The sequence below is a fragment of the Hirundo rustica genome, chromosome 2 (assembly GCF_015227805.2).
Source record: "Hirundo rustica isolate bHirRus1 chromosome 2, bHirRus1.pri.v3, whole genome shotgun sequence".
Classification (NCBI taxonomy): Eukaryota; Metazoa; Chordata; class Aves; order Passeriformes; family Hirundinidae; genus Hirundo; species Hirundo rustica.
The window spans coordinates 36195011-36214929 of NC_053451.1; the positions used below are offsets into that span (position 1 = coordinate 36195011).

Below are 19919 nucleotides of genomic sequence, written 5' to 3' on the forward strand. Positions count from 1 at the left end.
CTACTGCCTTTTCCCCCTCCAAATGATGTACAAAAAGGTCCACAATACAATTTGCTTGTATGGGATCTGTGTTTGCACTGGTACCACATCCATCGCAGGCCAGTGCCTCACATTGTTCTCTACAGAACCAACCAATAACCCTAGCTTCTGAGCAACAGTTAAATATTCACAGAAAACAGAGCAAAACAGTCAAAATCAAGAGAGCACACAGTACATCAAGGTCCTGGAAAACAGAGTTTATCTTCCTACAGGAACTCAGGTTATCACTGGACAATGATGCTATTGTCGTTCACCCCATTTATGGCAAGAAGCCTTCTTGTAAATTCCCTGTTTTTTCTTTTACTTTTTTCTTTTACCTCTGCCTCAAAGCCTAGAGATTAGCCCATAGTGGAAGGAGAACATTTTTGTAAGAATTAACATTTTTGTGCAACTCTGTCACTCCACAGCTTTCCTCACCCTACAGAGGATTCTCGCTGAATGGCAGAAGCATAAAACATTGTTCTACAGGCTAAGGGCAACTCAAAGCCTAACAAAAGTCCTCAGTTGGCAAAACTAGTTAGTTTTTGTTTGCTTCTTCTTTTGTTTTATTTTTCCCTGGCTTATAGTTTATTTTGATAACAAATTGGAAACAAATCTATAGAAAAATATGGGATGCTCCAAGATCCTTGGGATCTCTGAAGTGCAGAGCCAAATGTAGGGAGACTATATCTCTCTAGGTCTCCTTGACTGATGCAGCACTTACTGGCTGGGGTCATATTAACCTATGTCTGAGTAGCCACTTCTCAGCCATTACATAGGAATCTCTGATAATAAATTAAAAGGATAGAAAAAAATCCGACGCTTTCCTTTTTATTTCATTGTAAACTCTTCTAGTTTATGCTGCATTTTTCACTATTAGATTGTATAGTACTGCCACAGACATGGATTCACACTAAATGGTCAGGTAGAGTTAAGGATTTTTTTTTTTTTTTTAATTAGAAATACTTTACAGTTTAGGCTTCTAAGAGAAGCTGTCACTTTCACTTTACTCAATGGAATTCATATACCGATTAACAACTTTCTTATAATTACTAATAATTTCCTCTGCAGATAGAAACAGGTGTTTTTCACAAAGAAACAAAACAAACAAAACAAATGAAAGCTTGAAGCAAAGCCTCAAAACCTGTTCTTTTTAGACCTTGCTTTTTTTGAAAAGATAATCTGAATTGCTGTCCTCTTATTCACTATCAGCAATTCCTGAAGCCCTTATTCATAAAAGCATCTCAGAGGGCTAAATTTAGCACTGTTGTACATAAATCCTGTACAGATTGGAGTCTGGAGTAATTAAGGGCCAACATATTTTTTAAAAACAATGCTTATGTACTTCTAAATTTGGATACTGTTGCAGATAGTTGTTAATTTCTTGTATTTAGGACAGAAGAAGATAGCAAACATCCCATGGCACCAGATTCAATTAGAGATAGTGGGGGTGGAATTTGCTCCAATCTACTCTAAACAACTGACAAGTAGGCTTTTCCACCAAAGGTAGGGATCAAGGCAGTCTTTGTACAAGCCCTTTTCTAGAATATGATTTCTCTGAGATGCTTGAAATATCCATGTTACAAACAAGGGACCTAAGAAGGTCCCATTTTGCTCAATTAACTGTAGAGAGAATAGTGATGGCTACATGGAAGTGTCTAAAAATATTTAGGTGAATCTCACCCTGAGGATTGTGGTCCCTTTGGGTGTCTGTCCAGAAAAGGACCAAGACAATCCATGGAAGTCCCTACAGATAAAATGTATTTAAAAAGTAAGGTGGAGAAAGTTGCCATGTATCAGAGGAAGAATTAATTTCCCATCTGAAAATGCCAAAATATAGGCTGATATCAAAGAGTAAGGGCAGAGACAAGAGCCAGAGTTGTTGCCTCTTTGCTCCCCCCTTTGCCCAAGGGGGAAGGGCAGCTGCATGCAACAGGCCAGATTTGGAACAGAGGCTGGTGTCCTACCAGTGTGACAGACTCAGTTTCCCAGCTGCCAAGACAGTCCTGGAGGTGTTACCATGACCTCTGGTTTCACTGACACCATTTTACTTGTGTTCCTGTAGGGTTCATGCCTGGGACAACAGCAGGCCATCCTTCTACTAATGCACTGAAAAGGCAGTGAATCACATTAATTGGCTCCCAGTATACTCCATTTTGTCTTCAATACATCAATTTTCCTGTCTTGTTTAGGATCCCCTTGTTGAATAAGGGGAGAATGTAAAGATCCCTTTAGGTTCACATCAATAACTTCTCTGCCTATGAGCCCAGGATAATTTCCTTCTGGGTGAGCACACACTAAATGACTTTTCCTTTTTTCCTTTGGTAGTTAAGAAAGGAAACACTGATATCATTGTGCTAAGAGAAAGGATCACTTATATATTGCCCTTAGGACAGTATGCATATCAGCACATTGGCTCGGGAAGAAAAGGTGATAGTTAACAAACTTTGCTTTGGGAAGTTCTGTTTCAGGTACGCCCAGAGGCCACATCAGCAATTTTTAACACAGAGTTACTGGAATGAGACACACCTTCAGGCTGTTTATGTACACACTGCACTTTAAACTGCAGTGAACAAAACAGGTGATATAGCTCTAAGATTTGTGTGCCAGTTTTCCCTTACGGATTGCTGCTAAGAGTGGCCAAGCAGACTTGTGTTTGCCTGGCATATCATGAGAATGATGCATGTCTTTGTAGTGTTTGTACTGCTGTAACAAAGCTGACATTACTTCCCATCTTTTAGATATGCACAGGTATAGGAGAGGACATGAGTCTGTGCTTCATGTGCTTCATGTGCAGAAAAGTGGACCTTTTTCTTTTTATTGCCCTGATGACTAAAATGGCTGGCTCTAACTGCGCAGTATTACTCACCTGCCTAGCAGCAAAAACTCTCCAGCCAGTCCCAGGCGCCTCATAGCCATCAAGAGGCCTCTCACAGTCATGCCTTCACAGAAGCAGGCGACCACTCTTGCCTTGGGCAGGTGGCTCCGAAGCTTTCGCAGCAGCTTATCAAAGCTCTGTTCGCCAGCATTGCTGTAGATCTTGTAGGAGTGTGCAATGCAGATCCCTTCCTTGGCTGCCATATCTTTAAAAGCTTCCATTCCACTTTCACCATAGTTTCCTAAACACAAACAGAAACAAAAATGCGTGTATTAAAATCTGCAGCAGCTTTTCTTCCTTTGGAAAGATCAGATATTTTTAAATAGGTTGCATCTTTGCAGAAAGATCACTGTACCAATCTTAACAATATTATTTTAACCTTTGAATTAATCAGTTTTTGAAGACAAGATCAACAAATTTTCCTAGAAAATTCACTACTCTTCAAGAGACTGCATCTCTGCTTAAACCAAGGGCTGGTGTGTACCTCACAACATGTGAGGATCTGGTCCACAATGTGTACAACACTGTATCTACAAATGTCAGTCTCTTTTGATTCTCTTAAACTGACTAAATGTGGCCAAATACTCTGTGATTTACTTCAGTAAATTAAAAAAAATATGTTGAGAATTAATTTTTAGGTGTAGTATTTTAAATATATGCAAATAAAGCTCATAACATCACCTAATTCATAATGCAATCTGAACAACATTTTTTTTTTGTTAGAGTGAAAAGTAAAATTTATTTTGCTGAAGGAAAAACTTTTACTGGAGAATGAATAATAAAATTGGGGATTAGCATTACAGGGGTCACTGAAGCACAGATGAACTCAATGTGCTTTAATAGTCTTTCTGGGTTTTTTCCTATTTGTTTTTTTTCTGGATCAAATTTCTACCAGTGGGAAAAACTTCATATTTTCTTTCAATATCTTCTTCCTCTATGGGGATAAACTGGTAATAGGTATTAACAGACTGATACCTTTTTTCTTTTATTCTGTCTCACCACAGAAACTTTCGTCACTGCCAGGCCTACGTGAAAGTCACAGTTCTTAAACAGTGGATGTACTGATATAACTGAGAGTCGTGCTGACCAGGATTGTGTGTCTGGTTGTCTGGTTCCCTGTGCTCCTCCATCTGGCTGTTGAAATCTGTTTCATGTCTCATTTAAATAAGAAGACCCCTGAGGCAGGAAATCTTTCTCAAAAGTAATGTCTTAAACCCTCGATAGTATTCCACAGAAATACAATCAGTCAATTAATTAATAAAAGTGTGAGTGTGTTGCTAAAGGACACAAAAGATACTCACAGATCTGACTCCACGAAGAAGGCTGAAGAACTTTTATTATTTACAAAAACCTCACCTATACAGGTTCTAAATGAATGACCAGGGATTGGAGAACAAGGTTACTACCTCTCCATCCCACTGGCCAGGCTAGAAGTCAATCAGTTGACTCTCATCAGAAAGGAATGTGAAAGACACCGATTGTCTACAGTACAGACCATGAGAATGCAGCTTCAGAGCTGTAAATATCTCACAAAAGCTCACATAATATAGCAACATGAGTGCAAAGTGATGATGTTGCAAGAAACTGCTGATCCTTCACAAATTTGTTAGCTTGCAAATGAAGACTTTGTAAGAAGAATTCTCTCTCTTACCAGCAGAATTACAAGTACATTGGAGCACTGACAGTGAAAATGTCTGTGGAGCAGTCAGGATCAGACATGGATTTGGACTATAATTTTCTTTTTTTTTACTTTGGACATTGGAGCCATAAAGCATTCATCTTGCCCACCTGGGGAGTCACGCCTATCACTCTGGTGCTACAGCTCAGTGACTTTGTTACACTCAGCACTGAATATGGATGTAAAAGTGCTCAGTTTTAGGATCTTACCATCCAAATAGTCAAAAGAGGCAAAGAACAAGAAGACAGGAAGTAACATCTTCCTTTCACGTCAGGAATGAATCACTGAGACCTTGAGACCACTGAATTTCCAAATTGCACCCAACCAGAATGGCAGCCTGAATGGAGGTCTCTCTACCTAAAGGGACTTTAATTTTCTTCTTTGCTGTGATCAGGCCTAATGGAAACCACATTACCAGGCAAATTGTGCCAGGGCAAAATGTCATTTAAAGCCAGTTGTTGCGGTGCTTCCTGAGAGTAGTAAATCGGGAGTCCAGTGCTTACCCCTGTATCATGCCCTTATGGCGAACTGTGTTTCCTGTGGTACATGAGCATCAGGTGATTCCCATGGGATGCTGAAACAGTTCAGCTAGAGGTCAAAACCATGGTGTCTCATGAAATATGTACTATAGCTGCCAAAGTCAGTGAAGGAAAAAGGAAGGGTCAGTCATATTTATCTCCCAGCAGACCCAGAGGCCTTCAAAATTAAAATTAGGCCATCTGACAGGAAATAAACTACTTTGTCTAAAAGTATTCTTATTTAGGTCATTCTGGATCAACACTGAATGTTCTACTTCACTTTTTCTAAGAGAAGACAAATAGCAAGGAAACATTGTCAATCTTTGCCATAGAAGATGAAAGTTTGAGGAAAAACTGTATACCTCAATGTGCTGGGTTTTGTTGTGGTAGAGTTAATTTCCTCCACAGTGGTTGGTACAGTGCTGTTTTGGATTTGTGCTGAACACAGGGTTGATAATATAGAAATGGTTTTTGTTGTTGCTGAGACGGGCTTACACAGAGACAAGGCATTTGCTGCTTTTCATGCTCTCATGCTGGCGAGGAAGTTGGGAGTACATGGGAGGCTGGGAGGAGACACAGCTGGACAGGTGATCTCAGCTGAATAAAAGGATATTCCAGAACATATGACAGCATGCTCAGTACATAAATTCAGGGAAGAATGAGAAAGGGGGGGATGTTTTGAGTGATGCTGTTTGTCTTCCCAAATCACCACTACAAGTGAGGGGGCCCTGGAGCTGTCTCCCGGAGATGGCTGAACACCTCATGGGAAGCAGTGATTTAATTCCTTGTTTGCTTTGTTTGTGTGCATGGTTTTTTCTTTACCTATTAAACTATCTTTATCTTAAACCATGGATTCTTAACTTTTTTTCTGATTCTCTCCCTGAGCATGCTGGTAGGGGAGTGACAGAGTAGCTGCCTGGTGCTTCATTGCTGACTGGGGTTAAATTATGACACCCAAAGACATTGAAGTTCTGAAGATCTCATTCTATGTCAAAAAAACTCTCAGTGGAAAATTCCCAGCCAGGTCTAATTGACTTACAGAACTGCATATCTTCTATGTTCCAAATACTGCAGTATTTGTTTGAAAGTGTTATTAGCAGTCAAACTGTTATCCTGAGGCTTGGTATAAAATTGAGAATCGGTTTAATTACAGTACTGAAAAATCACAGGTATTTTAGAGAGCACAAAGTGCATTAATCTTTTCCAATCAAATAAATTGTGCTTGAGCACAAACACCATGGTTTCATCAAGCATCAAGACAGGGAGATTTTCTGAAACCATACAAAAAGTTATGTGTCATCCAAAATCATAGGAAACATGTTAAACTACCAGAGGTACTTAGGAAAATGTTATGTTCTTAACATTTGGAAGAAAATACATCCTGGCAGTCCAAATCTGAGAGCCACTGAGGTCTCCAGCTGTGAAAACTACATCCCTACGACATGAGCTCGAGGGTGATTTGATGAAAACAGAAAGCAGCTTTGCTTCAAGACACTCATACTGAGTGTCTGAACACTCATACAGCACCAGCGGTGCTCTTGCCTTGCTGATTAAACTATGCAATTAATTATTCATAGTGGATTTTCCTGTCGTGCAAGTGGTTTGATGAGGTACGTATATCTCATATGAGCTATACTGTGGGGATAATGAACACTCCTTGATGGAAAATGAAAATATCTTCTGTTAATTTTTTTTTTTTTTTTTTCATGATATGTTAGCAAAAATTTCCTCTGGGCTCTCCTCCTTTCTGAATAAAATATGTGTGTGCATGAACATATACATGTAACATTGAAGGAATGAGACTGAGAAAGCAGGTAAGGTACATTCTGTGATTTCCTTGAGGTTCACAGTGGAAGAGGATCTCCATGCTTTCTCTTTGGAAAGCCTCCTCAAGGACGTGATTCTTTGGTATACCTATAGTAGTACTACTGAAACTGCCACAGCAAGAGCAAGTTTCCACCAATAGGGCAGTTCCCACTGTTCAGACAAGTCTATGACACAGAAGAAAGGATATAGGGGTTTCAGGATTTGCACAAATGGATGAACAATGGTGATGTATCATGCAGTCAAAATAAATTTGGAACTCCTTAGCTGGAAGCTAACGTTCTGTGGTGAGCCCCATGATGTGGTGATGAAAGTTGCCTACATACTTGGGAAATTATACATGTAGCTATTTTGTTTCCACTTCTAAATTTAAAGAAAATTCTAACAGAAATTTTCAACAGAAGGGAGGGATTGATTTACTCTTGCTTGCCTAATTCCAATTCATCAGAAAAGACTCCACAAAAAACACAAGCTGGAGCTCAAGTACAGTCAATTTAAATCCAGCTCCTCTTGCCCCGCCAAACTCCATCTCCATTTCAGTATTTGGAAACTGGAACCATTATACTGCAACTGGTTCTGCTGGAGGAGGTATCACAGTTTTTTAGTTGATCCTGTCCTCTTGAAACTTGGTCTTTGGTGCTGCAATCAGAGCTACTAGCAGTAGATAGCTTTTGTAATATGTCCTCTTGGCAACAAGTGGCAGATGAGTTCTTTTGAAATATCGACCTGGATCCTGCATGTTGCCTACCTGGACGTCTGGCCCTAAGCCCAGTCAAAAGTTACTCCCATACGTCTCTTCATGTTTTTTTTTAAAAAAATTGCATCATTGTGCAAAAGAATTATCCCTGCTGCAGAGTTGGAATTTTGTTCAAAACTCAAGCATATGTGTCCCCACCTACAGTCTAACTATAACAATCTGTTGGTTCCACTTCCCATGAATCAGTACTAGAAACTATTAAGAAGCTTAAAAAGAACAGATTGTGTTTTTTTTTTTTTTTTTTTCCAGATGAAGCTTAATATAGTACAGCACATAATAATGCTTCTATCTGATACAAAAGGGTCAGGCAAACTGCAGGTGGCTCTTACTTCCCCTCCTGCCCAGCAATTGAGCCAATTAAACTACCTAACCATAAACCGTTAAGATCTCATGTGCATTACACAGCAAAACAACATTTCAATTCTTAAAATAATTAACAAAATGTACTGACATCTGCCATATCACCTTAAAGGTTATCAATAGGAGGTGAAAAGTATCTACTGCCAAATTGAAGAACAAACCATGTTTTCTCCTGCCCAGGAATTTTTGGGATGTCATGTATGCCTTTTTGCATAAAAGAGGCTTTTTTTTTTTTTTTTTTTTTTTTTTTTTTTTTCCCAATAGCTGTACATGCAAATTGTTATCAGATAGTTCTTTGGACCATAGATGAGCATCAACTGTTAGGAGAGATATAAGATGTAGGATTGTTTCTGACAGTTCGCAGTGAAAATTCACGAAGGAAAAGAAGAGGAGCCTTGAGTGAAACAGAAGAAATGCATTATGTCATTCATTAGGCTGGTAATAATCCTACCTGTCACAAAGCATATTTATTTAAGCAGAAACACTCTCATTATTTTTCTAGACAAGGAAGAGCAAACCAGAATAATATTCTATGTTGTATCTGAGCCATGGAAAAGAAGTCAAGTCAGGTTAAATTTTGCAGTACATGTTTTGCAAGAAATAAAGGGCTTCATTTTCCACTAGTTTCTGTTTGCACCAAAAGGACGAAATTTGCCAGAAATATAAAAAAAGGAGGCATAGCTTTGGTATAATTTTGAAAACGCCTGTGGGAGTAATACAGTATATTTATGAAAGGCAGCATGTTGGTTAATTGGCAGGATGATCTTCCCAAAAGTTGAGAATATGGGGGTGTTTCCCGAATGGAAACATTTGAGGCGTCTTTGACCCTTACAATTGAAATTAATCATGCAAAAAAACACCAATAATACCTGCTGCTACCTGCTAGATATTTTCCACATTTTACTCTTGTGACTATGGGTCTTTTAAAGTACCTCACTACCAAGAATAGGGGCATAAACCAAGTGTTTTGAGCAGCTGGAGCAACCACATGCCATGAATATAACATGATCAAAATCACAGCCTTCTGTGTAGTTATGTCTGCAAATAGAACATGACAATAGAGTGTTATTTTATACTAAAGGTACAAAGCATATGAAATCAAAACACATATGCCTGAAATTCTGGAGTTGCCTATGTGTGTTTAAAGAATAATAAGAAAACCTAACTTCTTTTCATTTGATCAAAATACTTTATTTAAAAGATTTTTAAATGGGATTTCACTTTCTATATTAAATATATATATGTAAAACAATAAAAAATAAAATAAAAAGTTCATTTTGAAAGTAACCCATTAAAAGTAACTTAATTGAGAATAGTTCCTCCAAATATATTCCACTTAAATATTTCCAACTGGACTTTTTTCTTAATAATCACTTGGAAACTGGGGTGTTCCACTTCAATCATCTTGAGTGCTAGATAGCAACTTCAAGACTTTTGAGCTCTTTCCTCATAAAATATTAAAAAGTAAAATCTGAATTCCATGGGGAAAAAAAGGATAAATATGTACATAACTTTGTATGGACAGAAGGTTTCTCCAAAGAAATTACTTCTGTAGTGAAGCAGATGGGGAATGTTGGCTGGACTTGGAGAAACCTTCTCTCTGCCCTGCTCAGCAAAGGAGCAGCACAGGGCAAAAATTCTATAGGGTTTTAAATTACTCCATCCTTAAAATTGCTATACTTGCCTTCTGTAAGCACAAACTGTCTCAAAGTGATTCAAAGGACAAAATCTGACATCTGAGGCCTCACAGAGGACATAACCCCTGATGGCTGCAGTTGGGACTCCATCCTTAGCCATCCATATGAGAGTGGAGAATCATTCACATCTTTTCTTGGGTGTTAATCTTATCTGTTCGAACTGAAAGCTCTTCAAACTGCATTTCTCTATTACCAAGTACTCATAAAACTCAGACCCAAAAGGGTTGCCTATGTCCCTGTATGTTGCCTACTGCAATTCAAGAAGTGTCAATATAAAGAAACATTAGCTACCATAACAGCTATGAGCCTAATTTTCTTTTCTGTGAAGAGTTCTGGGGTTTTTAGTTTTCTCTCTTTGAGGACATGAAATGTTTTCATTTCAGTCACAAAAATGTTAGCTGACCAAAGGCCTCCACCCCGCCCTGACTTCTAATCTTCTTAAAATTCAATCCACTGAAATAATGTCTGGAAATTATAGTATTTAATTTAGATACTGACCATTTTATCATTTAATATAAGACTTGTATTAATTTATGCAATGTAAAATAAAATCAAACATGTATTTTCAGTCAGGAAACTATTTTTATTTCCAGAGTAATTAGCTAAAATATTTGAACTCTTAAAAACAAATTTAACATTGTTAATTAGGAAAATAATTTATCCTTTATTGTGAGATTTAGTTTAAGCTGCTAGGGATTTTCTGACTAAAAGTTCTCATCCAAAGGCCTTTAGACTAGCTCTATACATAAGGTATTTTTTTAACTAACCAACTTTTAAATTCTTTTAGAAAAGTAACATACAAAATACTCCAAACATAAGTGCACTTAATTAATTTAAACAAATCTCTTCATTATCTCCTCATCTAAGAGAACTCATAAGTATCAGTTTGATATCAAAGTCTCTTCTCTCTCATCTTCTCTGAGCTATTTTGAAATAAAAAATTAATTTCTCAAGATGACGACCTAGTTTCACAGTTTAATGCACCCCCTTTTATTTATTTTAAAATTATCATCTCATAACTTTAAAAGAGAAACTAATTTAAACATTGCTGTTACGTGAGCAAAGGGAACAATGTGGAAACATCCTTTTCTGTGTGCTTCCTTTGATCCCGCCTGCTGACTGGAATGTCTGCAGCTTTGTGGTTCTTGTCCACTGAGCAATGTTTGAAGTCCTACATGATGCTGATGTCTGCTAGAGGATTTAAAGTCTGACAGCTCTTGCAGAAACACGCTGCCATCTCTGACTGCTCTCCTTGTTTTCAGACTGGAGAGATTAAGATTTTTCTGTATTTTCTGTTTGGGAAATAACTCTTTCTATTTACCTGACTCTAAGACTTTTCCATTAATATAACAGTTCCTAGTAGACTCCAGGGATGCTCAGCTTTTCTTTCATTTTCCTTCAGGGTTATACTTTTCATTTTTTGTTTGGTTCTCAGGTGAAGTGAGAACACCTGAGACTAGCAGTATTGGACTTCATGCTGTTTCTTCCAGGAGACAAAAGATAAGATAAGATAGAAAGGAGAGGGCTTTGCAGTGGGAACTCTTTGGTCTATGATTCTGTATCCTTTATTGTGGCTGTAGTGAATTCCCAAGGAGTTCAGCTGCCTCAGGTTTATTCACCAGCATTTGGACCTAGTCCCAGTTCTAATTTAGGCTATCAGTTATTGTACTTCTCAAAAAAGTTGGTCCATTCTACAAATGAACAACATTACACTTCTGTAAATCCATAAATTGGAGCATAACTTCATGTAATATTAATTCTTAACTCTGCTATAGTTTGCATCTGGTCTTTTCTGAAATACACATGATGTCCTATTTTACTAATGTAGTAGGTGAGCAATACCAGAAATCATCCAGCAAAAGGAAGCATAATTCAGAGATTATTAGCTTCCAAAGGCCTTCAATTAATCTTGAGTTTTCTAAGTGCCTTTCTCTCTTCCCTCTGTCCTCATATGTGAAATGAAGATAAAAATGTTTCCCTGAGAGTGGTGGTGCAATAGCAGCCATACTATGGAATACTCAGACAACTGCAATAAAAGAACACCATCTACATTGGTCAGACAGAATGAAACATGACAGTTTTGTCTCGCAAAAACTCACTTTTCCTTTGTTGTATTAATGATCACATCATGTGTATTGTAACAATCACTGTCTAACATTAGTTTATAAAACAGCACCTAGAATTTCCCAACAGTAGCTGAAGAAAATGGCAAGGCTACTCCAAAGAGTACACCTTATTTTCACTTTAAATGATTATACACATTCATATTCAGAACCTTAATCTGGGACAGGAGTGAGTTTTGTGTCTCCGTATGAATTTGGAGAACAGAGAGGTCTATCAGGAATCTGTGAATATGTAGTATGGTAACTGGAAGGCAGTATTTGACAATTGACTGTATTTCCTGGAAGTTCTTGTCAAAAGGGCTTGAAGAGGGCAATATGAAGTTTCTTGGGGTATATTTATAATTCTTAAGAGTATACTGTGAAGGACGAGAAGACCAATACTGTGGGATCAGATACTTTCTTGCAGATGTTTTAATTTCAGGAGCATTTTGGATAATTGTTGCCTCTTGGTGGATAACGAATATTGAATTCTCACAAAAATATTTGAAAAATTTATTTGAGTTTGTTGCAATAACGGTATTTTTGGAATGTATTTTTGGAATATGGTATCACTAGGACACTATGATCCTCAGCTTTGGGATGCAGAAACTGAAGAAGGAGAAAATAGTAACAGAACAGGGTTGAAGGCAAGAATGTGATCTCCTTCACTGTGTGGGTGACTGTGCACTGGAACAGATTTCCCAGAGAGGGTGTGGAGTCTCCTTCACTGTAGATATTAAAGAACCATCTGGACACAATCTTGTACAGTGTGCTCTGGGATGGCCCTGTTTGAGCAGGGAGGTTGGACCAGATGACCCCACTGTGGTCCCTTTCAACCTTTTCCCTCCTGTGATTTGCTGAATTTCAGACTAAGCTGCCCTATAGCAAAAGCATAATTAGTTACTAAAAATTTCGCGAGCATTTTTATTTTAAAAGCTTTCAACAGTAGTTGAGATTTCATGGCTACCTTGAATAATCTGTCCAAATCCAAATCAGTCTTTTCAGAATTTTTTCTTCCCTGGTTCTTAGCCTGCTTTTCTATATTCTCTTTGTATTTGACCCTGTTAAATATTTTCTGTCATATATGAGAATAGCTTCTCAAATTGATATTTTCAGAAGACCTCAACAGTTTTTAAGACAATCACCACATGTCCACTTCATTTTTTTAAAGATTAAACAAGTCCAGTGTTCTGGTTTGCTTGTGAGTGATTGCCAATTAGTTTATGTTGTCCAGGCGGGATAATGTGCAGGTTTTTTCAATGTGTGGTACTTTCCCAACTTGTACTTTTCCTGGACAGAGTAGAATTGAAAAAATATTTCATGCCTCAAAAACTCATTACCTGTTCGTGTATTTTTGGTAGGATATTTACCTTATTTAAAAACGGAATGACATTGTTGACACAAGTATAACTTGTGATCCATTTTAATTATCTGTCTTGTTTTCTGCAGAACTGCTTCTCAGTCAGTCATTCTACATCCAGTATTTAAGCATTAGAATATTCTGTTTTAGGAGCAGTGTCATCCAACATGGTAGTCTTCACAGATTTAATAACCATACTCTGTTTATCATAATTCAAATCACTGGAAATATAATTTAAAATGGAATCAAGGCAGATCTGTGAGAAGGTCATTGAGCTTATGTCTCAAGTTAGAAAGAGAGAAATACAGTTTAAACAATGATTTAAATTCTGTTTTGTACCTAACACAGGGAAGTTAGATTCATAGCCTCTTAGTATATAGTTTTAAGATAAATTCACTTATTTTGCACAAATATTCTGAACTAGATACTAGGCTGGCTTGATATATATTTTTTGTGGGGTTGTTTTGAATTTTTTTTTTTTTTTTTAAGGATGCATTGTTCCTTTTTATGACACCAGAAGGAAATTACTCATTTCTTACAAAAAATTGTTTGTTTTTTTGCAGAAGTGAAACATGTTTGGCTGAGCTCTTCCCTCAGTTTCTCTTTCAGGAAGAAGTAGTGTTACCTCATTTTGGTTTTTTGGAAAGTTATGCACCTCAGATAGGTTTTACATAAGAGGGCATCAAAAATATATACAGTTATACCAGACTGCTGAGGTCCCCTAGAAGGACACAGAGTAAAAGCCTTTTGGCCAAAGTGATCAGAGACCCTTTTTGATTGCAACATGCTCACATTTGTGTAAGATGGCCTCGTGTGATGTGCTAAACACTCTCATCTATCAAATTAGCTTTTTCCTTAATGATCTGAAAAGGTAGTAAACAATGTTAATGAAATTTGCAAATGGCTTTTAACTGGACAGTACCAAGGATGCCAGATAGGACACAGAAACATTGTAAAGTTTTCTAAAGATATTGTTGACTTGACTAGAATTTGGGCAAAAGAAAAAGGTTCTTTTTCATAGTTAAACCAAAAAGTTCTGGGAAAATTAGCCAAAAAATTCAAAATTATTCTGTAAAATAAAACATTCCTTCCTGTTATGCTAAAGCAAAATATTTTAATTATTTGAATTAGTTGTAGTCTTTTTCTGTAGGGAATTTCTTTTTGCTGGGAATAAAAAAAATAAAAATTACTTCTTCTTCAGAGTTGCAATTTTTAAAAATCAGGATATAAAAACTACATTCCAAACAATCTCTGAGGCTAATTTGTATCTCATTCCAGAACAGACATATACCTTTAAAAGGGGTAGAAAGATACCTAATATTATATTCCTTTCAGACCTATTCCCACAAGGCACAACTAGGTCCGAAAAGCTGTGGCAGGAAATCTTTGCTGTGTGATTTTATGAATTAACTATAAATCTAAACCTGCCTGGATTTAATTTAATTAAAGGTATAACTAAGGAGCACACAGAAAGAAGCAAGAAGTAGACTGAGATGTCACATGGGCTTTTTTTTCTGTCCATATTTAAAGCTTCCTCAGAACTTGATTTTTATTTTTACCTTTTCAAAAACACTAACTTACAAGGCTCTAGCAAACTTCATTGACCTGTTTGAAGACCTGATATTGCATTTAGTGGCAGTGTTCATCAATAATGAAGCACTTTATTATAAAATGTCTCTTATGAAAAAAAACCAGTGTAAATATCAGGTGAAGGGGGAAAAAAAATAGAATTAAAATTATGAAAGAACAAAAGAACAAACAAAACCAACCTTAGACTCTGGATTTACTCTTTTTTTTTTTTTTTTTTTTAAAGTACAATATACAAAAATGACAATATTTTTCATAATTTTAGCCTCAGGTTAAATTTCATCTGAGACCCCTATCAAGTGCAAAGCTCAAGACTGACAGGAGTCAGTCCTTTTCATCATGCATACACTTGGCACATTATATTGACTTCAGATATTAATGAAGATCATAAAAATCAACCCACACCACAGGTGCAGTTGATTTTCAGAAATTTCTGACCATGGTGTACAAGCAGCATCCATATGAGGTAGTAACTAAAGAAAATCCCTCCTGCAAAGGTGGCACAGGCATATGACAATATGTACCAGTCAGAAAGTAAGGAGACAGACAGGGGATGAGGGGAATATTTATTAAATATTACTTTGTGGATGAAGCAAAGTATTGAGTAGACAGATAGAGAAACTCTTTTGTATTTATATCTTTAAACAGTGTATTAATAATTATTATGATTATAAGCTCAGCTTGTACTAAATATTGTTTGCAGGCCCTTGCTAAGATCTTGGCCTCCCCATGTTAAGCATGACACAAAGTCAGGGTAAGAGAGCACATTTTCTAAAATGCATAATTCTATTTATACAAGAAAAACAAAGAATGAGAATGGAAATAAAGTCATGTTAAGGTAAAATAATAATAATAATAATAATAATAATAATAATAATAATAATAATAATAATAATAAAGTACTTGCAAAATGTCAGGCATATGATTATTTATAAAGGAAAGCTAGATAAATTTCCCACTATAAGACTTGCTAATTGTGATCTTAACCTTGTCAGTTGGGATCTTGAGTCATCCTCCTATGCACTGCCTTTGGTCTATTTATAACAAATAGAGAGGAACTAGGAGAGGAGAGGATACACCTACCTATCTTACGCATCTTTCCTTTTTTTTTTTTTTTTGGTAGATGAGGTGACTAGAGTTACAGAGTGCTTAATTTGGTTTGCTTAGTTGTCTTATTTTCAGGTATCCAAAGGAATCCACCCAAAACATGCTAAATCATAGAATCATAAATCATGGGGTGGTTTGAATAGGGAGGGACCTTCAAAGCTCATCTAGTCCAACCTCCTTTACATGGACAGGGACACCTTCCTCTCGATATATTGCTCAAAGTTCTTTCCAATCTGTCTTTGACCTGGCCATTCTCATTCATTAATCTAATTCCACAGGGAAAATCTTCCTGATTTGTAGGGTATTTTTTGAACAAGCGTTCAATGTAATTTTGGACCTGAAAAAGAATGCTTCTTATCTTTAAAAATAAATTGCCAGCTCTAGTAAGAGTCATCGTGGAAATTATTTAGTCCTTCACTTAAGGGTAGGAAACTGAGCCAGAGAAGGAATCAAATACTAGATTTAGGAAATTTTATACTATTAGGTTCCAGTAAAAGAACTAGGTTATTCAGAAAATCTTTGCATATTTTGGGAAACCTCTCTTGCCATGTTTCTGTGAACTTTTGTGGTTCCACTGGCTGATTTTACATCAGGGGAAATGAAATAAAAATAAAAAATTCTCCCAAAGAATATTTGTAAAGTGTAGGCGATAGAGAATTTTCTTTATCTTGTTTTAAATGGCTCAGGACCTGCTGTGAAAATTTAACCTGTTATAGAGTGGCATTATTGACATTACAGTCAAAAGTGTTGACTACTGCTGGATCATCGGAATAGTATGTAATCCTCCATTATTTGAAATTGATGACTCTGAAAAACTAGCTACAATTCATTTTAAGCAGCTAGGGGGAAAAATTGCCTCCTATTTCAGGAGAGTTTAGATGCCTGTTGGCTTCCTAGTCCTTTATATCCATGTGTTGAGATCCCAAGCCTCAGTTCACCATTCCTCCATTCAAGTGACTCCATCATGACAAGGCAGGTTTTAGATTATGTTAGACAATGAAAACAAATGTTTACCACAAAGAAAGACAGAATCTCCATACCTAAGGTGCATAACAGAATTTCATCTTGGATCTTTCCAAAGAGTCAGTTACATCTAAAGCTTCTTTTCCCTTCTTATTTGGGGATATGATGAACTGATCACCTTCCTTTGCAATTTGCCCTCACTGTTATTCCTCAGTCTTAAACAGATATGTCTCCAATAGCTTTTACATTGTCTTCATAATATTAATAATTTTCTTGTCAAATTCAATGAAATACTAGTTAAAAAGCAGATCTGTTCTTATGGCAAGCGTCTCTGATTTTTCAGCCCTCTTTGCATTTCTATTACCTCAACAACTGTAATGGTGTGTTTGCTAAAAAAAAGGCCACAGTGGTGTGGAAAGTCGATGTTAGGAAATGTACCAGCATTTGAGAGTGAGCAGAGGAGCCGCTGAACACACCACAGCTGAGTGCACAAATGGCACAAGTAGTGATGGGCCACAATGAGCAGGTATCACAGTATGTTAATCTCAGTGTAAAATAGATTTGACTCTAAGTAATGATGTTCCTGCTTGGACCAGACTCCAAAATTAGTGCAGAAAGCAGCAAGCTCTCTGATCTGCTGCCAGGTCATCAGGCACTGGCTTGAACAGATGCTCCTTATGGAATTTATTGTATGAAAGAAGGAACACCAGTTAATCTGATTTAGAAGGTTATGCATAATATTTCTGCACCACAGATTTTCAATTTGTTATTAGCAAACAGCTTTAATTCTCTGATAAACATGTTTGAGAAGATTTGCACTGGGCTTTGTTGGTATGTACATGAAAAAGTGTTTTGCAAAGATCCTTATCCCCACAGCATGAGTATGATTTGTAATTCTGGAAAGTACATGAATAATTGAAGTAATTTTAACCAATGTCTGCAATAAGCTGGAAAAATTAGTAAAAAATAACATTAACAAAGATGGCAGGCAGGTGGAAATCTGCAATGATGCCTTCTGGTCTCCAAATGATCATGTTCTTCCCTATATGTGTTCCTGTGTTAGTGGACTCCTGAATGTTTGTCAGCTTTTCATTACTATATATTGCAATATTAAAGACAGGTTTTTGCTTTTGGGTATTGTTCCTGCATAAAAGTTAATGATGCTGTGTTGATTTTCTCTCAGTATAGCAGTTTAATGCAGAAAATTCTGACTGAAGTTCTGCAAACTTCTCTGTCTTTTTGGAATATTTTTGTGGTGTATGAAAGAAGAAAAAATAAATTCTACCTTTTATGGTACTATTTTTTACATTTTTTTTCTTATTTATCTCTAAAATACTATGTGCTTTACATGATTTATTTAGGTATCTGCCAATATACTTGTGATCTCCATTTTAGCTGTACTATATAAATATGTGATAATACCCTGCTTGACAAAGTCTGTTTATTTTCAATGCCTCTTTCCTTTCAGAAAGATTAGATATTGAAACCTTCCCATGAAAATTCCAAGTTGATTTTCAACATCTGAAGGTTTCAGAGAAGGACCTGCTGTGAACATCTCAATGTTATCTTTCATAACAAAAGAAACACATTTTTTATGTTTTAACGAAATTATTTATTTGCTTTTGGTTAAAGCAAATTCTTCAGAATTCTCTTCAAGAGCAAAAATCCAGAGAATTTTTTTTTTTTCTCTGAAGTTTAATAAAATCAATTTTCTACTAAAATCTGCAGCTAAAATCATGTCTTTAACATTGTCTTTGTAAAAGCTAGAATATGCTGTCTCTTGAACATGGCATCATGTGTCCTCATCTTTCTCTAAAGCATTGAGCCTGGACCTGTAATATTAGGGAGATAGCAAAGTGCCTCCAGCATTCTGAGATATGGCAAAAAATAGTAATGTAGTACTCAGTTACTAGGTACCAAAGGAATATCAAGAGAAAAATGAGGATTTTAGTGCCTTGAGGAAGATTTTAGTTTGTGTCTGTGGAAAGTGTGGCCAGTATCATCTGCTGCAACTAGATCTTGATTAGTGTCCAGAGAATCCAATGACACCATTCCCTCTTTGCTGCCATTCACAACTACTTTGCCATTATCTGCTTCACTCTAATGAACAGAAGCCAGGATCAACGGAGCATGATCCAGTGTGCTAATTGTGGTAAATAAAAATGAAAGATATCTTCAGTCTCAAAATATTCAAAATGTGATAGAAGAGAAAGATACAATGGTTTAAAAACATGAAAAGGAGGGGGAGATGAGAGAAACAAAATAGAAGCCAGAATTTCTACTAGAAAAATTTTCCCTGAAAACAAATAAGGCCACAGTGTGCCAGTATGTTTATTTTTTTTTTTCTTAACCTTAGCATTGGTTAGCAATTTTCCATCCAAGTAATGCAACTTCCAGGGTCTAGTCCACACAGAGGAATAGAGATGAGAACTCCAAGCTATCGCTGCTGTGGGCCATAAAGAAAGTTAATTTTAATTTTGAGAAGGCTAAAAACCCATCAATCCCATAAGGACATGAATGTTTACTTAGGTTGAAAAGCTAATGGGGTTTTGGTCCAACTTCATTTATTTAATGTTCCTCAAGAACCTTTGGCCCTTACTGATGCTCTTGTAAGCGTCCACAGGACTCTAAAAGAAAATGTGACAAAGCTGAGTAAAATCATCAGATCAAAATTAGAAAATTATTGAAGTGAAACAAGACTTACTCAAACTAGAGACAAAATAATACACCAAGGAACATGGAAGCTGAAGTAAACCATGAAGAAAACAATACTAAATCTATTTCCTCAAATTGATAATAATTAGTAGTAATAACTTTCCCTTTCATTGAATGAGTCATCAACGGATCTCTAAGTGCTAGTTAAAAATGAATTTTCATATTTCCTCATGCTCTCTACTTTCGTACCTGAGACACAATATGATCAAGTAAATGCTTCAAACTCTTTCTTTATGCAACTGACAACCTGCAAAAAACTGTTACAGTCCATTGCTTCCCAGATTATAAATCTAATCAACTGTCTGTCAGTCCTTCACTGAAAAGTAGAGAAATCTTTGAGAATGATCATGCTCAC

At 36.6% G+C, this 19919-nt stretch overlaps 1 protein-coding gene across 4 annotated transcripts in view; it reads right to left on the reverse strand.

Moving 5' to 3' along the window:
• The window catches only part of GRM5 (glutamate metabotropic receptor 5), a 248064-nt gene that overhangs the window by 133356 nt on the left and 94789 nt on the right, over positions 1 to 19919 (reverse strand). For all 4 annotated transcript variants that reach the window (XM_058419403.1, XM_040056246.2, XM_040056248.2 and 1 more), the window contains one exon: positions 2888 to 3137. In XM_058419403.1, coding sequence (XP_058275386.1) covers positions 2888 to 3137 — 250 coding nt within the window. The remainder of the gene's footprint in view (positions 1 to 2887; positions 3138 to 19919) is intronic.